Here is a 14202-nt window from a genome sequence, read left to right as displayed (position 1 = left end):
TAAAAGTTTCGAATTTTCAAATGATATTACTTCTGTTTAAAAATTTAGGTTGCTTGTTTAATGGGCCGTTGAAGGGGTTGCGTATGGTTTAGAGACTTTCGAACGTTCTCAAATTGTTAAACAACTTAGAAAAGTAAAATTACTAAATGTTCCATGCACAAACGAGTTGTGTATTTCGTTTTAAAATGTACTATCGTGTCAAGTTGTTTAATAGATAGTTTAATGTTATAGTCTGCTAAACACATAAGAAGGTAGCAAATGCTCTTTGAAGCACTAACTTCTTACTAGTTTGCACATTTTTGTACGCTTCATTTCCCGTTAGGAAATTTCCAAAGGTTTTATTCATCAAATACAGATGCCAGAAAGTTCCCAAAGCAATTTAAAAATTCACATAGGATCCATTAATTATTGTTAGTTCCCCACACTTTTCATCCAGAACCCAATCTGCCCGTGCATACACTCCTTAACAACTCATTAACTCTCGTACTCGTCAATTACGCTTCATCAAAGAAAAAACCAAGCAAGAAAAGCTATTTTAGACCACCATTTTTCTAAGCGATATCATCTTTGAAACATCTCCATAGTGGCTTCCATCGTCCCATCATGATGGAGTCTTCCATCTTCTTTGCTCAACTCCATCGTAACGGAAAGAATAATATCGTCTGTGAATCGAGAGTAGTCTCGAGATACACGCGTATTTCACGCTGCTCGAAATTCACGAATCACGTGTGCATAGCGAGCACGTGATTCGTACGAGACACGCTAGAGCCTTTGTGAATGAAGTCTGGCGGTGCACGGCTCTCGCCTTACTCGCTTCCGGAAATCGCGAGCGCGTCGACCGGATGCCCGAGAGAAAATAAAGGAAGTAGCCAGTCGTGAGGAAAAGTAAGTACATACCGGCCTTCGTGGCAGTGTACGAGCACCGCGCGCGATAGAACAACGAAAAAAGAAAAAGAAAGAAAGAATTATACTGGCTCGACTGAATGATAATCGCCTTATCTCTTGATATCTGGGAAGTTCCGAGCTGATTCGACGCAGCGATTCTCAAACGCCTTTCGCGGTTCGACGGCTTTTTTCAAAGAGATCCCCTGGGTTTTAATTGAGTTTCAAACGTAAGAACAGATCTTTTTACAACAGCGCATTTTTATTCGAATTAAACTAATATTCGAATATTATAATACAGAAGATTTCATTTTCTTGTTCTCGTACGAATATATACGTATCTTATTGTCTACAATGAAGTGTAAAAGTTTTGGATAAGAAAGACTCTTCGCTTTACAATCCAAAAATGATATTTTTAAGAATTTTAAATAATTAAGATTATGTAATTTTATAACAGTGTCTATTTTGTTGTACTGTTTTCTTTCACTGGCTTCATTCTATGTAGCTAGGATTATTTTAGATATCACTTTCGGAATATAAAGCGAGAGATCTATCTGATCGGAAACTTTTGCGCATCACTGTATGTTTGAAAGACGATACAATATTGCTATGCGAATGGTTTTTGTGATTTGCCGAATACCACGGTGAAATTAATCGAAAATAGGAGCGAATGTGTTTCAAAATTCGAAATATATGCTAATATATACTCATAAAAATAAGAAATGACATTTTTTTCTACATACGGTAACAGAAGGTGAAGAGATGTTACTTAAAAGCTGTTACATGTCGAATAAATAAAGCTGGTATAACGTATTAGTAAAAATTATGAGGTTTAAATGTATTCCTCTTAATTACTTACGACCTTGTAAAAACTGTATTAATTATTCAACAATACGAATTGATATTCGAAAAGCATCCGCGGTATTTGACAAGTGGTATATCGAGTTTAAAGTTTGCATTATCTTTTCAGAATACGCTAAGATCTTTATTCGTTTATCGTTAATTTGATTGCTCTGTTAGCGTGTTCCTCTTTTGCAGATTTCGCTCATTAGAACTAGCATTGAACGACGTTAATTGATACGTTAATTATTCAGAAGATTTTTTGAACGCTTCTAAGATAATATTAAAAAATTAGAGAAACTAAAGTAGCAGACGATGAACAAAAAATGCATTTCTGTTAGTCTTGTTTTTATATTATTTATCATTTGAACTCTATGCACATTTAAAAAAATAGTAGACTTTCTAGTTGGCATTTAGAATTATATGATGCAAATTCAAGACATGTAATTTATATTTTTATATTTACTCTTCTTTTGTGGAAAAATAGTAGCGATAAAATTAATGTAGCTGCACGAGTCATCTAGCTTTTCTAGAAAATTTGGTAAAATGAATCGGAAATCAAGAATTATGTCTGTAGCATTGTAAATTAAAAGAGGAATCTGGCATTTATAACGCTAAAATTAAAATCAACAATTTTCAATCGCATCTGAGAATTCCAGAAAATCTAGTAGAAATCCTCGACGAATTATAGAGTCAAAAAGTGAATACTGAAACGAATTTTAATATCGATAGAGTCAAGACAATTATTCTATTGCATTAGGGAATTTCAAATATTCGACAAAAATTCTTTATTAATGTGTTCTCAGATTTAAAAGTTGAGAAAATTGAACGCTAAGGAAAGAAAATTCTAGTATTTCTAGCGTTGAGACGAGTTTTCAATTACATCTAAAAATTCTCAAAATCCAATAGAAATTCACCACGGATGTAGTTCAAAGAGATAATGAGCATTGCAGCAACTAGCCTCTAGGAGGCATAATCGTATTCCTCGACTTCGTATCGGCATTCGTAACGACGAAGGGCGCAAAATGGATAAGCGGTATAGGCGAGGTGAATAAAAACAATAAACCTGGTTTCTCGAACCGTTTATCGGCGATGTACTTTTTCCATAGTGTACTGCTGCTGGCGTAATGCTTAAATCGAATCGATACACTAGCTTATCGCGATTCGCGTTTTCTCTCTTGCTAACGGTTCTCTGGCCGCGGTCGTTTTGCCTGTGATCCGGCGGAAAGGACAGCCAGAGATTGGAAATGCTTCATACCCGCTGTCGATGCCATTTTTCCACCGTTACTTATCCAGGTGAAATGAATTTCTCGTCGACCGATTGTGTTCGCCGCGGATAGAGCATTGCACGGGTTCAGCAACGTAACAGGATCACCTTGAGTCGCTTCTAAATTACGGCCTCGCTGAAAAATTGCCTCGTTGGAATGAAACGTTGCGCACGCTTGCATGATTCCAGGGTAACGTTGTGTACACGTATATTCGAAATTGAATTGAGTATTTGTAATACTAGCTTGTAACATAAGAGACACAAGCTTCTATTTGCGTACGCTAACGCTTATGATCAGATTGCGAAAATTGATGCATTTTTGGGAAATTTAAAGATACAAAACCGCACACAATACGTTAAAGCATACGAAATATTCAAAGTGTACTACTCATCATAATATTCAGCGAGAGAAAAAAGTCGAGAAGAGATACTGGTTAAGAAGATACAACATAATTTAATACGTTTCACCTGAAAAATATTTGCGTATGCAGAACTATCCACCTTCTGGTTATCGAGTGACACTGACACAGGGAATGCAAAGAATTCGATAAAATGTCACAAATATCAGCTGTATTTTAACACTATATGGAGGAAAACAAGGTTTCGTTCCTCTAATGTTTATTTAAAGCGTAGTACTATTATACGATTAGAATTAAAATTGTAATCATTACATAAGCTGAGCACGAGTTCAAGGATTGGGAAGTAGTTATAGTTTTCGTGCTAAATTCAAATCTGCTAGTATTTTAGAATGGTATTATTTGTCTACGAGTTTATTGGATTCAAGAATACGATTCTAAATCGAAAGAAAGCTACGTTATTCTGAAATTTAATATGTGTGCTTGTACTAAGTCAAAGTATAATTCCATTGTTTCTATATGTTATTAGTAAAACATACTAGTTCAACACCTTGACTTTTGCTACCGATATTCATGAATGTAGTCGGTAAATTTTCGTTTCCTACAAAATCACTCTAAATATCAATTCCGACTTCTCTTTTTAAGTCATATATCTTTTTAAACATTATCTTTACAAAAGTACTATTTTTTATAACTCTTCAATCATGGAAAAATAAAATCTTTCCGGTAAATATTAAATTTATTAAAAAAAACATAAAAAAAGATCGTATGCCATTTTATATAAAAAATTATGGATATTCCTCTGTTCTCTTAGCGGGTAAATTCATTGTACATGAAACGACGCGTGCCAAACATCGCAAATGATTAAAAAATAAATCTTTGACAGCGTCACCACTGGACCTTGCATTCGTGTAAAAGAGGCAAACAGAGGCGACGATAAGCGAAGCGTTTTATGTCTGCTACCTGATTCTCGTGGAATTTGATGACTTGTTGAGAATGTTGTAAATTGAATCCTTGTTGAGACTGTGTACAACGTCAAAACGCGTAACTGTCGTTTATAAACAACGCGAAATTCCGTATTCGCAACGATGTGACGTCCAAGCGCACTGCAAATGAGATTCAATGATCTCGCGAGTTCTCGTCCAAAAATTAATATTTTTCGTTCGTATCATTTTGGTGGCACAGTTTCTATAGAACCGAGGAAATTCACCAGTTAATTTGCCGGTGCTAATGGATTTTCCACTTCCTGCTCCAAAGAGGACAATTTCTTCCCACCCTTATACACACGCAACTCTTCTTTTTTCTCTATCCTTTTTTCTCGTTCGAATTCACCCTCATTTAATCTCTCTCTCTTTTTCTCCCTCTATGACACATTAACACACCTTCTTCCTTTGCTCTCACCTCTTTCATTCTCACCCTTTTGCCAGCCTTTCATTACCCACTTTTCCACGCACACACCCTTCTTGTTGAATTATCTCCTCCTCTTTCTGTTTCAGCGCCCTCTTTATTACGTACACCATTTCCCCAGCGAACGCTTACCCCTTTCACGTCCCCCTTTCCCCCATTCTGATCCGTGTTTGCCCGTCGCGTCCCATCAACCGACAAAATCCCTGACTTTCCGGTCGTTCGACGCGACGCTTTAATTCCTTTCGCTGACAATTATCGTTAATTATCGCCGCTCGCTATCGTATACATGCGTGCGGATCGCCTGAGTGAACGGCGCATCGCGCCGCTGCACCAGCAGCTATGCAAATTACGCCGTCAGGCCAATTTGCAGTCGGCTTCGCTACGGCACGTGCAATGCGCGGTACGCAACCTGCAGCCAGTCAGGGGGTTCCGACTGAATTACATTGACGTCTGGAAGGAGTTCATGGGAACGGGACTACCAGAGCAGTCTACGAGAAGGTTAGCATCTTCTAGGTAGCATGAGCTTTAGTGTACGGTATATACGTAGATATATGATACAAGGGATGATAATGATTGTTTTTCGATAGTTGATAAGGGAAAGCTACGTACGTTTGCAGGTAAAACAAGCTTTCAAAGATGAACACCATAATCTTATAAGATGGAACGATATTTTTTAATTTGTTAACTGGACTATCAGAACAGTCTACGAGAAATTTAGCGTCTTCCAGGCCGCAAATTGGTTTAACGTACGATGCAAGGGATGGAAACTTTTTTCTTTTTTCTGTTCTAGTCCGCAGGGGAGGACTAGATAAAAGAAGATTTAGTAGAAATTACAGTTTTTACATTTGATATTCGATTTAAATTTTCAGTGGTGTACGATTATTCTTCTAGTAACCCAGGTCAAGCATCGCGAATTTTGGACGAGATTAAGAGTTCTGGGGTTAAAGGCTCTGCACGAGACTAACAGATGTTTATGACGAAGACCGACAATTATGAATGGAGATTTATCAAATAAAAATATCGGATTATCCTGGTATAATATACGATTGATCAGTCTTCTGTTACGACATTGTTAACATTAAAAATTCTAGTCATCTACAAAAAGAGGACAAGTTGTAGAGTATTCTGACGAGTAATGAAAATATTTTATCATTTAAATAGCGAAGAAGAGAGAACACTGTAATAATATCATGTAAAATTCATATGATTTATAAAAGAGAGAAACGAGGAGAGAATCGTGCGCAGAATATTCCGAAGGTTGATAAAAATGTTTTATTATCCTACATATGTATTTAAATATATATTGAAAATAATATTTAAATAAGAATGAAGAAAAGAGAGGGGAAACAGTAATGATATCGTGTAAAAGTCACGTGCTATAAATTTCTTCATGGCCCACGCGCTTGACAATAATTTTACGCGCGTAACAAGGAACAAGTTCATTATATTTCGCTACGTGTAACGAAGAAACATGCCCACGTCAAAATATTTTCACGATGATTATATCTCGTACAATTATCGGCTCTTCTTTTTCTCCACGTCTTATAACCTTCTTTCACGGTTTCGCTCCTACTTACATAGCTCGATACTCGCACATTTCTGCAAGTAGCATGTCTCGTATTATGCAAATGCTCCTGTTCACCGGCTTTGCCTGCTCGGCTTCTGCCGGATGTGACGTCACTGCCTGAAACATCAAAGTTTCAGAAGGCAGGTGTGATTAATACAGTGTACCGATACGGGAGCGACGAGATCGGTTAATTACACGAAACTTTCATGACGCTAAATAAACCGTGTATGTTATTAAATTTTCGATCCCCTGATCTGTCCATTGTTTTATTCATATGCTAATCTTTGTCGAATTTTGTTGGTTCTATCCTCAATATCAGATACTCGAATAAATGCTTCATTTGGATGTTGTGGTAATTGCACCGGTGTTTATACAGTTTGTTCTTTCATTTAAATGTGTATAAGCACAGATGGTTTTTTGACACAGTTAAAAATAGCATAAAAAGGTCGTTCAATTTAGAGATAGCTTCATGAATTTTTTCTTTCTTTTTTCTTTTTGATAGATCCTTTTTCTTTAGAATTAGATTGACAGATCTTATCGCATCGCATAAAATTCAAAAATTTGACAAAAAAAATCGGCTTAGAATTTTGGATTTCTTTAGGAAACTTTTTCATAGAACGTTTATTTAACTAAGAGAAATTATTGTTTACATCTGTATCGGTAATATTAAATTACGATACGAAATACATATCTATTTATACCGTGTGTTGGAGCATTTAAAATTATATACTATATCTTTTCCTCGATGCATTCTTAAAACTCCTATTTCGTTGTATTCGCTGTTTTCCATATACGAGGAAATAAGTCTAGAATACCTATAGCGTTACAATATTTCTCGCGAATCCGATCGTTCAATTATTCCTCAATGCCACGTAACTCGTATTTATATGCAAATTAAAAATCTTTCGCTCATTATGAATGGATTCGTTAATTATGATTCTGTTAATCGCGATAAGATATTGGTAATGCATGACACGCGAAGAATGGAGGATCCCGCGATGAGTTCGGAATTTTCATGATCAACCAAGTCAGTTTCTTGCAAATTCCATTCATTGCAAATCATGGAAAAACCGGAAAATAACCAGCTCCCGAGCAACATTTGACCTTCTTTCTTTTCACGTGTTTCTTGAAACGTGTTGTTATCATGTTCCATGAATCGATCACTGTCTTATAATTCCTTGATGTTATCATGGTTTTTATAAACTCTTGTTTTATCGGTTTTTAATACTTCTAGGAAGCGTCGGAGAATGTTTAACGAACATTGAGATTTATTTATTAAGTTATTCTTACAAGTTAAATTACTTGGGTGTAAGTTTTCTAAATTTTTAATATTCCAAACTTCCAAATCTTTAAATATTTAAACTTCAAACTTTAAGATTTTAAAGCTTTCAGATATTCTAACTTCCGAGCTTCCGAGGTCTGAAATATTCAAAATTACAAATTTTCAATTATCCGAATATAAAAATTTGAAAATACTTTGCATATTGTAACTGCGGGATATTAGAGGATATAACATCGATGTCATACGGTTACACAAAATGTAACAGAGTTGCAAAACGATATGCATTACGAAATAGTGTGAAATGACACGTATAAAGTTCATTAGCATCGATGTAAAAAATTTCCCGATCAAATCTGTAGCCATTAGTCGACTGACAATTTCTATCCAGTCGGTAGAGTTTGACAAGAGAAAGAAATATACCTTGTCGTATACGCAACATGTTGAATATTCTCAGCTTATCAACTTTCGCTAATCACATTGTGAGATAATATCCAATATTAATAGCATACTAAAGTGAACATTTAGGAACGTTTCTTTATTGCAATCTCGAAAATATGCAGAGCTCATGAAAGTATAATTTCTATTTAAAGATCATTTCCATCTAGTGACTCCTATTAATATTCTTATTAATATAAATTTATATTATACACGTATCTCGTATATAAAATTAATGTAAATTGCTCATTGTCCAAATTCACTTGCGATTGTAAATTTGGCCATTATTGAATTCATCGCTTATTATGCTATGTAAATTAAACGAATAACATCTATTTTTCTGCCAACTACAAAAAGCGTTCAAATATATTAAGAAGTTAATTCAATAGCATTATCGTTAACAAATATATAGAGGCATCTTTGTGGTATCCGAATATTAATAGTCATTGTATGAGGAATATAAAATTGGTGAAATTACACCAGGTGTCTAAATACTTATCAACTGGTAGCGTATATTATGTATCTCTTCCGAACCTGATAACCTCGGGTGCGTGTAAAAGTAAATGATACGTCTGCCTGGCAACGAGTAGCAAAAATAGTTCAAAGCATTTATGTATTCGTGATAATGATTACTGTCACTCGTCGTTATCTTAATTACTTTTGCCACTACTATCACCGTACGTGGCTGTTGTCATTATCGCTACACACCTGCTATTGGCACCGGAATTATCGTGAACCGATGCAAGAATGTTGGCGCATCTCTGATTAATTTGGGTCGTGTATCTAACGCGAATATCAATGTTATCGATATTATCGGTTCGTTAATAACGATTCTCTCGAAAACGATAAATGTGAAATTTTTAGATAAAACGGTGTCGCGCTGGTTAAGAACGGCAATCGGTACCGTGGTATCGTGGCATTTCGGTATCGTGGAAAATTAGCGCGATCTTTGATACGGTGGGGCAAGAAACGAAAAAAGGACGTTAACGAGCTCTCTGCAAATACATTTAACAGGGATCTAAAACGGTCTGTTAAGTTGATGTATTAAGTATCGAAATGTCGTAGGGTTAGTCAATTTGCATTAATTTGAACAGATTTACGATGCCTGGCGAAAGATACCGACCACCGTGTAGTTTTATGATACGGTATGTTTCGAAAAGATAGATGGGCAAAAATTTTCTATACGAGGAATGTTTGTACATGGGGCGTTTCGAAAGGATTTCGCAAAGAGCTTACGTATGAAACATTTTTATACAGGATACTTCAAAAAGGTTAGACGGAAGTTTGTACGAGAAAAAAGTTCATCGTATGTCTGTGCGTGTAAATACACGTCGCCGACTAAAAGTTTAGTATCGCTTCGCGTTTCATAGATGCCTGGAATTTCAAAGATAGTAAGATTCTATTATTTTCAAAGTTGCTGCTTTAGCAAAATTTATCAAAGAAACGACAATCGTTATCGATAGGTACGGCATTAATTTTGTATTGACAACAAAATTAGAAGAACATTCAGGAAATGTGATCTCAAATTTTTAATTATCAATTACTGCTCATAAGTATCTGAATACTTTATTCATTTTCAATAATGATATGTGAATTTTATCAAGACGTACAAATTAATGGTATCTTAATGGCAAGACATAGCACTTATCGTCATTTTATGGAATCAGCACGCTATAAATTCGAATTGTGTATTAAAAAGCCAGTTTCTAATCAACAAATATATGCATGTTCTTTTTTATTCGTGAATTATAATCTTTGTTGTATATTCTTTCGTCTGTTTCGTTTTAATTATCTCAAATATCATTATATCTTTAGATCATTTTAACCACTGTGAACAAAATTTGATCAGCATTGTATTATTTTAATGTGATTATTTATCAGATCGGTATTTTCTATATACGATACTTCTAATTGCTATGTCCAAGTATTATCTCTTTATTCAGTTGGAAATAGTTCATTTCATTCATTTATTTTGCAAATGGAGATATATATATCAGACTAATATTTTCTTGCAAATAAATTATACAATAAGTTATAGAAGTGCGAAGCGAAAAGTATAAAGTGTGTGTATAATGGAAGGTTATTATAGAACTTTAGAAAGAGTAGTTAGATGTTTCCATATAGTGGGCAAAAATATAACTGACATCGAGAGTTTCGAAGAAAAATGACTTTTGAGAAAATATTAACTTTTTATCTTAGTTATCTAATGGAATCATTAATTTTCGTTTGTAATGTACAATAGTTCCGTATTTCTAGTGTCAAAGAAGGTGGCGATGTGTCGTATTTTCGACGTATTTCGACACATTGTGTGCTATCGTAATAAAAAATGATGTTAATGTGCTTCCCGATGGTCGTCTAAAAATACAAATTTCGTGGACTGTCTGTTAAATATTGATGACGAAAGAGCGATATACCCGGCAAGTGACTTTAGCAGTCGATGCTGAAACGTACGTAGTAAAAATGGAAAAGAACAATATATCCTTACATCGTTAACTCCCTAAATGTTATATTCAAACGAAATGACACGAACAATCCTAATTTCTAAGATGAATTAAAATAGATAACGTTTATAAAGATCGTTGCTTTTCTCTCTATATATTTGTCGATATATAGAATTAATCATTATGATTTCTGACTCGTGTAGCAAATAAAACGCTACTCCATATAAATCGATAACTCTACGTTTTTAACGTTCGATATATTTCAACTAAAATTGAAAAACGTCGTCGATCAATTGGAAAACGATTAATTTCTCAACAAACTACGACTACAAAGCGGTCGATCGAAAGCGATCCAAGTGATATAGATCATCCTAGTCAGCCATATAAGCGACATAATCCACTTGAGATTGAAAATTTGCTGTTACGTAAAGCCTAAATCGTAGCTAATTCTATTCTCGATCGTTCTTCACCAGAAATAAGATGTTGGAAATGAAGTTTCTGTCGTAATTGTCTGCTGATACCCGTAACACCATTCACGTGATCCGTGCGCGTGCACATGCACACCCACATCACCGTTAGATTCTGATTTCTACTTGCACTACTCGCACATATTTGGCATTGACACGTGTGCCAGCAAGTGAACCGTGGCCACGGCTTCGACTTTTCCCGCCACGTAAGCTAGGCCTCGCCTCGCCCGCTATCGCTATCCACAGTATCCACCCATGATAAGACCGCTAGCCCGCAAAATGCAGTCTTTCGCTAACCGAGACACGATCGCCACTCGAGAACCTGACCCGAGAACGTGCTTGTCAGACGACATTTAAAGACGATGGAACAAAGGCCTCCGCCAAATGTCTTTTGAAAATAACAATTCGATATTAACAATTTGAAACGATGATGTTACTAATTAACGCGTGGCTGACTGCCACGGTGGTCATCGGTGACCTATGTTTCGTTAGACTTTTTATTGATTTTTTTTATTAATTTCATGGAAAAGGAAATCTTTTGGCTTAGAAAATCTTCAACGATGTGAATAATTTGGATAATATCGTCGGAGAAGCAAGCGTGCAAATATAATATAATATTTTGGAAAAATTAAATGTTACGGCGCGTAGTATGTTTGAATCTGTTGCGGTTCCCAACAAGGGCAAAGTGTAAAGAACTCGAGTGACGCTCGATATATCAACGATCGAGATAATGGTAACGATGATCATTTTATTTCATAGAAATTACGTAGATAAAATTGCGTAGATACTGCTAATGAGAGTTCTTGATGCTTTGGCAACCTGGTTTATTAGATCTAACGCTATTAAACGGCTAAAAGTATTTTTCCAGACGCGCAACGGTATCAGCGCGTCCTTCGAACCTTACTATGAAACTCTAACTGCAAAGTTGGCAAAACGTCTGGGAATTTCTTCCCTGTTTGATACGGTTCATACCCGGAATCCACTGACAACGTTAGACGCTAAACAGTACCGAGATTTATTAGGATACGCGATTTCGTTTGAAGTTGAAATTGTATATCTATATCTTGTAAGGTATGCTTAATTCGTTGAAATTATGGAAACTGCAAAAACGTTCGGTAAAAAGCGTATCTTAACTCGCGCACGCGCGACCGACGAAGATCGTAATTTAGCCAGAACGATGTTTATCGAACGTTCTGCGAGCTCACTGGTCACCAAGTGTTAATTAGCAATAAAAGAGAAAAGTAAGGGGAAAATGAGGCATAAACGCACAGGTGAGACACGGAGAAGCTGCCGGAGAATGGAAAGAGGCGGAGAGAGAGGTTGTGCGAGAGCAGACACGATTCGGCGAGTGTTTACATTCCAGGTCAGCCGATTACACGAAGGGCATCTTTCAGAGCATCGGCTTCAAGGAGTTTCACGCTTACCTCGTGTTGCCCGAGGATGAGAAGCAAGAGAAAAAGGTAAGCAGGAGCGGCGAACTGCAACGTCGTCACGTTTTCTTCGTCGTGGCTGCGCGTCGTTGTTACACGAACCAGACGTTTTATATCTTTTAGAGAAAGGAAGAAAGAGAGAAATGGAATCGAAGGGAGAGGCCTTCAAGGGGATGCTCGATGTTCTTGTTGGATGTTGCGGTTCCAAGAGTGGAGCAGCATCCATTCTCTCTTTCTTTTTTACATTCCATCGTCTTCCTTTGAGCGTTTTTGCGCGTGAGTCTTCCGACAGACTTTTCATGTACGTATACACGTAGCAAGGTAGGATCGTTGCATATGTTGAAAAATGACAAAGTACTAGATAGAACAGTCCCATTGAGGACGACAGTAGGAGTATGACGAATTGGCGAATTGCAAGACAAATTACTTAGCTCGAGTCGAATAATCCCACCTTACCATATGCGTTTGAAGTTGCGAGATTAGTGGCGTGAGTTGTGGAAGAACAGTTACGAATGATCGAAGAGCAGTAGAGAGATGTTTGAAGAGCTTTTTTAAACTGTTTTCTCTTGTTATTATTACCGATATCGTTTGGAAGACGAAGAAATTGGGAAGATGTACGACGACGATGACGGTTTCTTTTTGGATCTGACGCATCGGTTGTTTGAATGGGAAAGATTAATAGAGAGCCGATATAAAATTTATATTATATTTCCACGAGTCATGTTATATCGATGTATAGAGAGGAATGTTTTATTTAAAGGGTCAGGAATTACTACAAAAGGGTATCGATGATCTAAAAATGGTTACGAAAAGGTACGCGAGGAGGCAAGAAAGATGGATCCGAAATCGTTTACTTCGTCGCAGTGATAGACAGGTATGATTCAACTGTATAAATATCTTATTATAAAGACAATATAACGTTCATTATGTGTTTATGTATCGTAACATATTTATTAAGTTTGACGGAATTTTTGAATTCTGATTAATTAAACGATTGCAGGTACCGCCAATTTATACATTAGATTGCACTAATCTGGATCAGTGGAACAGTTGTGTGTACGAACCAGCTGTGGCAATAATCGAAGCTGTGCTTAGAGGGGAGAAACCTGTACAGAAACCTCTGAACGAGACGGTGGAAAACGAAAAATTTACCGACAGCAGCAACGAGGAAAGACATTATTGCAGAGTAAAATTTTTTCTTATATCTTTAATCATCGATCGTCGATATATGGTTATTGTTGGATTGCAAACAATTATAAGGTTGCATTTCCTCTTGACAGATCTGCGACAGGATATTTATTGGACATCATCAGTGGACCATTCATATGGGAAGTACAAAACACCAAAGAACTTTGAAAAAGAAAAGGAAATTGGAGGAACTGAAGAAGTTCGAAAAATTGGAAAACGAAGAAGAATTAATAGAACAAATGATCGAAGAAAGTGGATGATAAAGTTTAATATAGCATTTCGTGTGCTATGATTCTACTTTGTGACATACATGCAAAAAAATAGCTATATTTCAGGCGCATATTTTGTATTGTATATAAAAATGCTTGAAATATAATTTAATTCGTGTTATTGGTTTTTCTTTCTACGATTTCATCGTGTAAGCAAATATTTTATAAGGTAACGTAGGGAACTGGTTATCTTCTTCCGATAAGTAAGATTTCCTCGTCTTCCGTTATCGACTGATGTTGACTACTGTGTTGTGAATCGGTAATATCATCTGGTGGTAAATGTTATAAGAAATTCTTATTAATATTAATGTTTAAATGCTTCAATTATATATATTAGGATTTGTTTATGATTTACCACGACTAGCTTTTAA

General features: G+C 36.0%; 1 protein-coding gene across 2 annotated transcripts in view; it reads left to right on the top strand.

The window, feature by feature from the left end:
* LOC100748987 (tRNA dimethylallyltransferase) overlaps positions 1-13943 on the top strand; it is a 116906-nt gene extending 102963 nt beyond the window's left edge. For both annotated transcript variants that reach the window (XM_003484995.4, XM_012387972.3), the window contains exons 6-9: positions 12308-12404; positions 13135-13248; positions 13375-13560; positions 13655-13943. In XM_003484995.4, coding sequence (XP_003485043.1) covers positions 12308-12404; positions 13135-13248; positions 13375-13560; positions 13655-13822 — 565 coding nt within the window. In that variant the 3' untranslated portion in view covers positions 13823-13943. The remainder of the gene's footprint in view (positions 1-12307; positions 12405-13134; positions 13249-13374; positions 13561-13654) is intronic.
* Positions 13944-14202: the final 259 nt, after the last annotated feature.

This window comes from Bombus impatiens, unplaced genomic scaffold (genome assembly GCF_000188095.3).
Source record: "Bombus impatiens unplaced genomic scaffold, BIMP_2.2 scf_0033, whole genome shotgun sequence".
In the NCBI taxonomy this organism is placed as follows: Eukaryota; Metazoa; Arthropoda; class Insecta; order Hymenoptera; family Apidae; genus Bombus; species Bombus impatiens.
The sequence above is the reverse complement of the archived record's forward strand: the minus strand, read 5'-3'. Positions and strand labels throughout refer to the sequence as shown.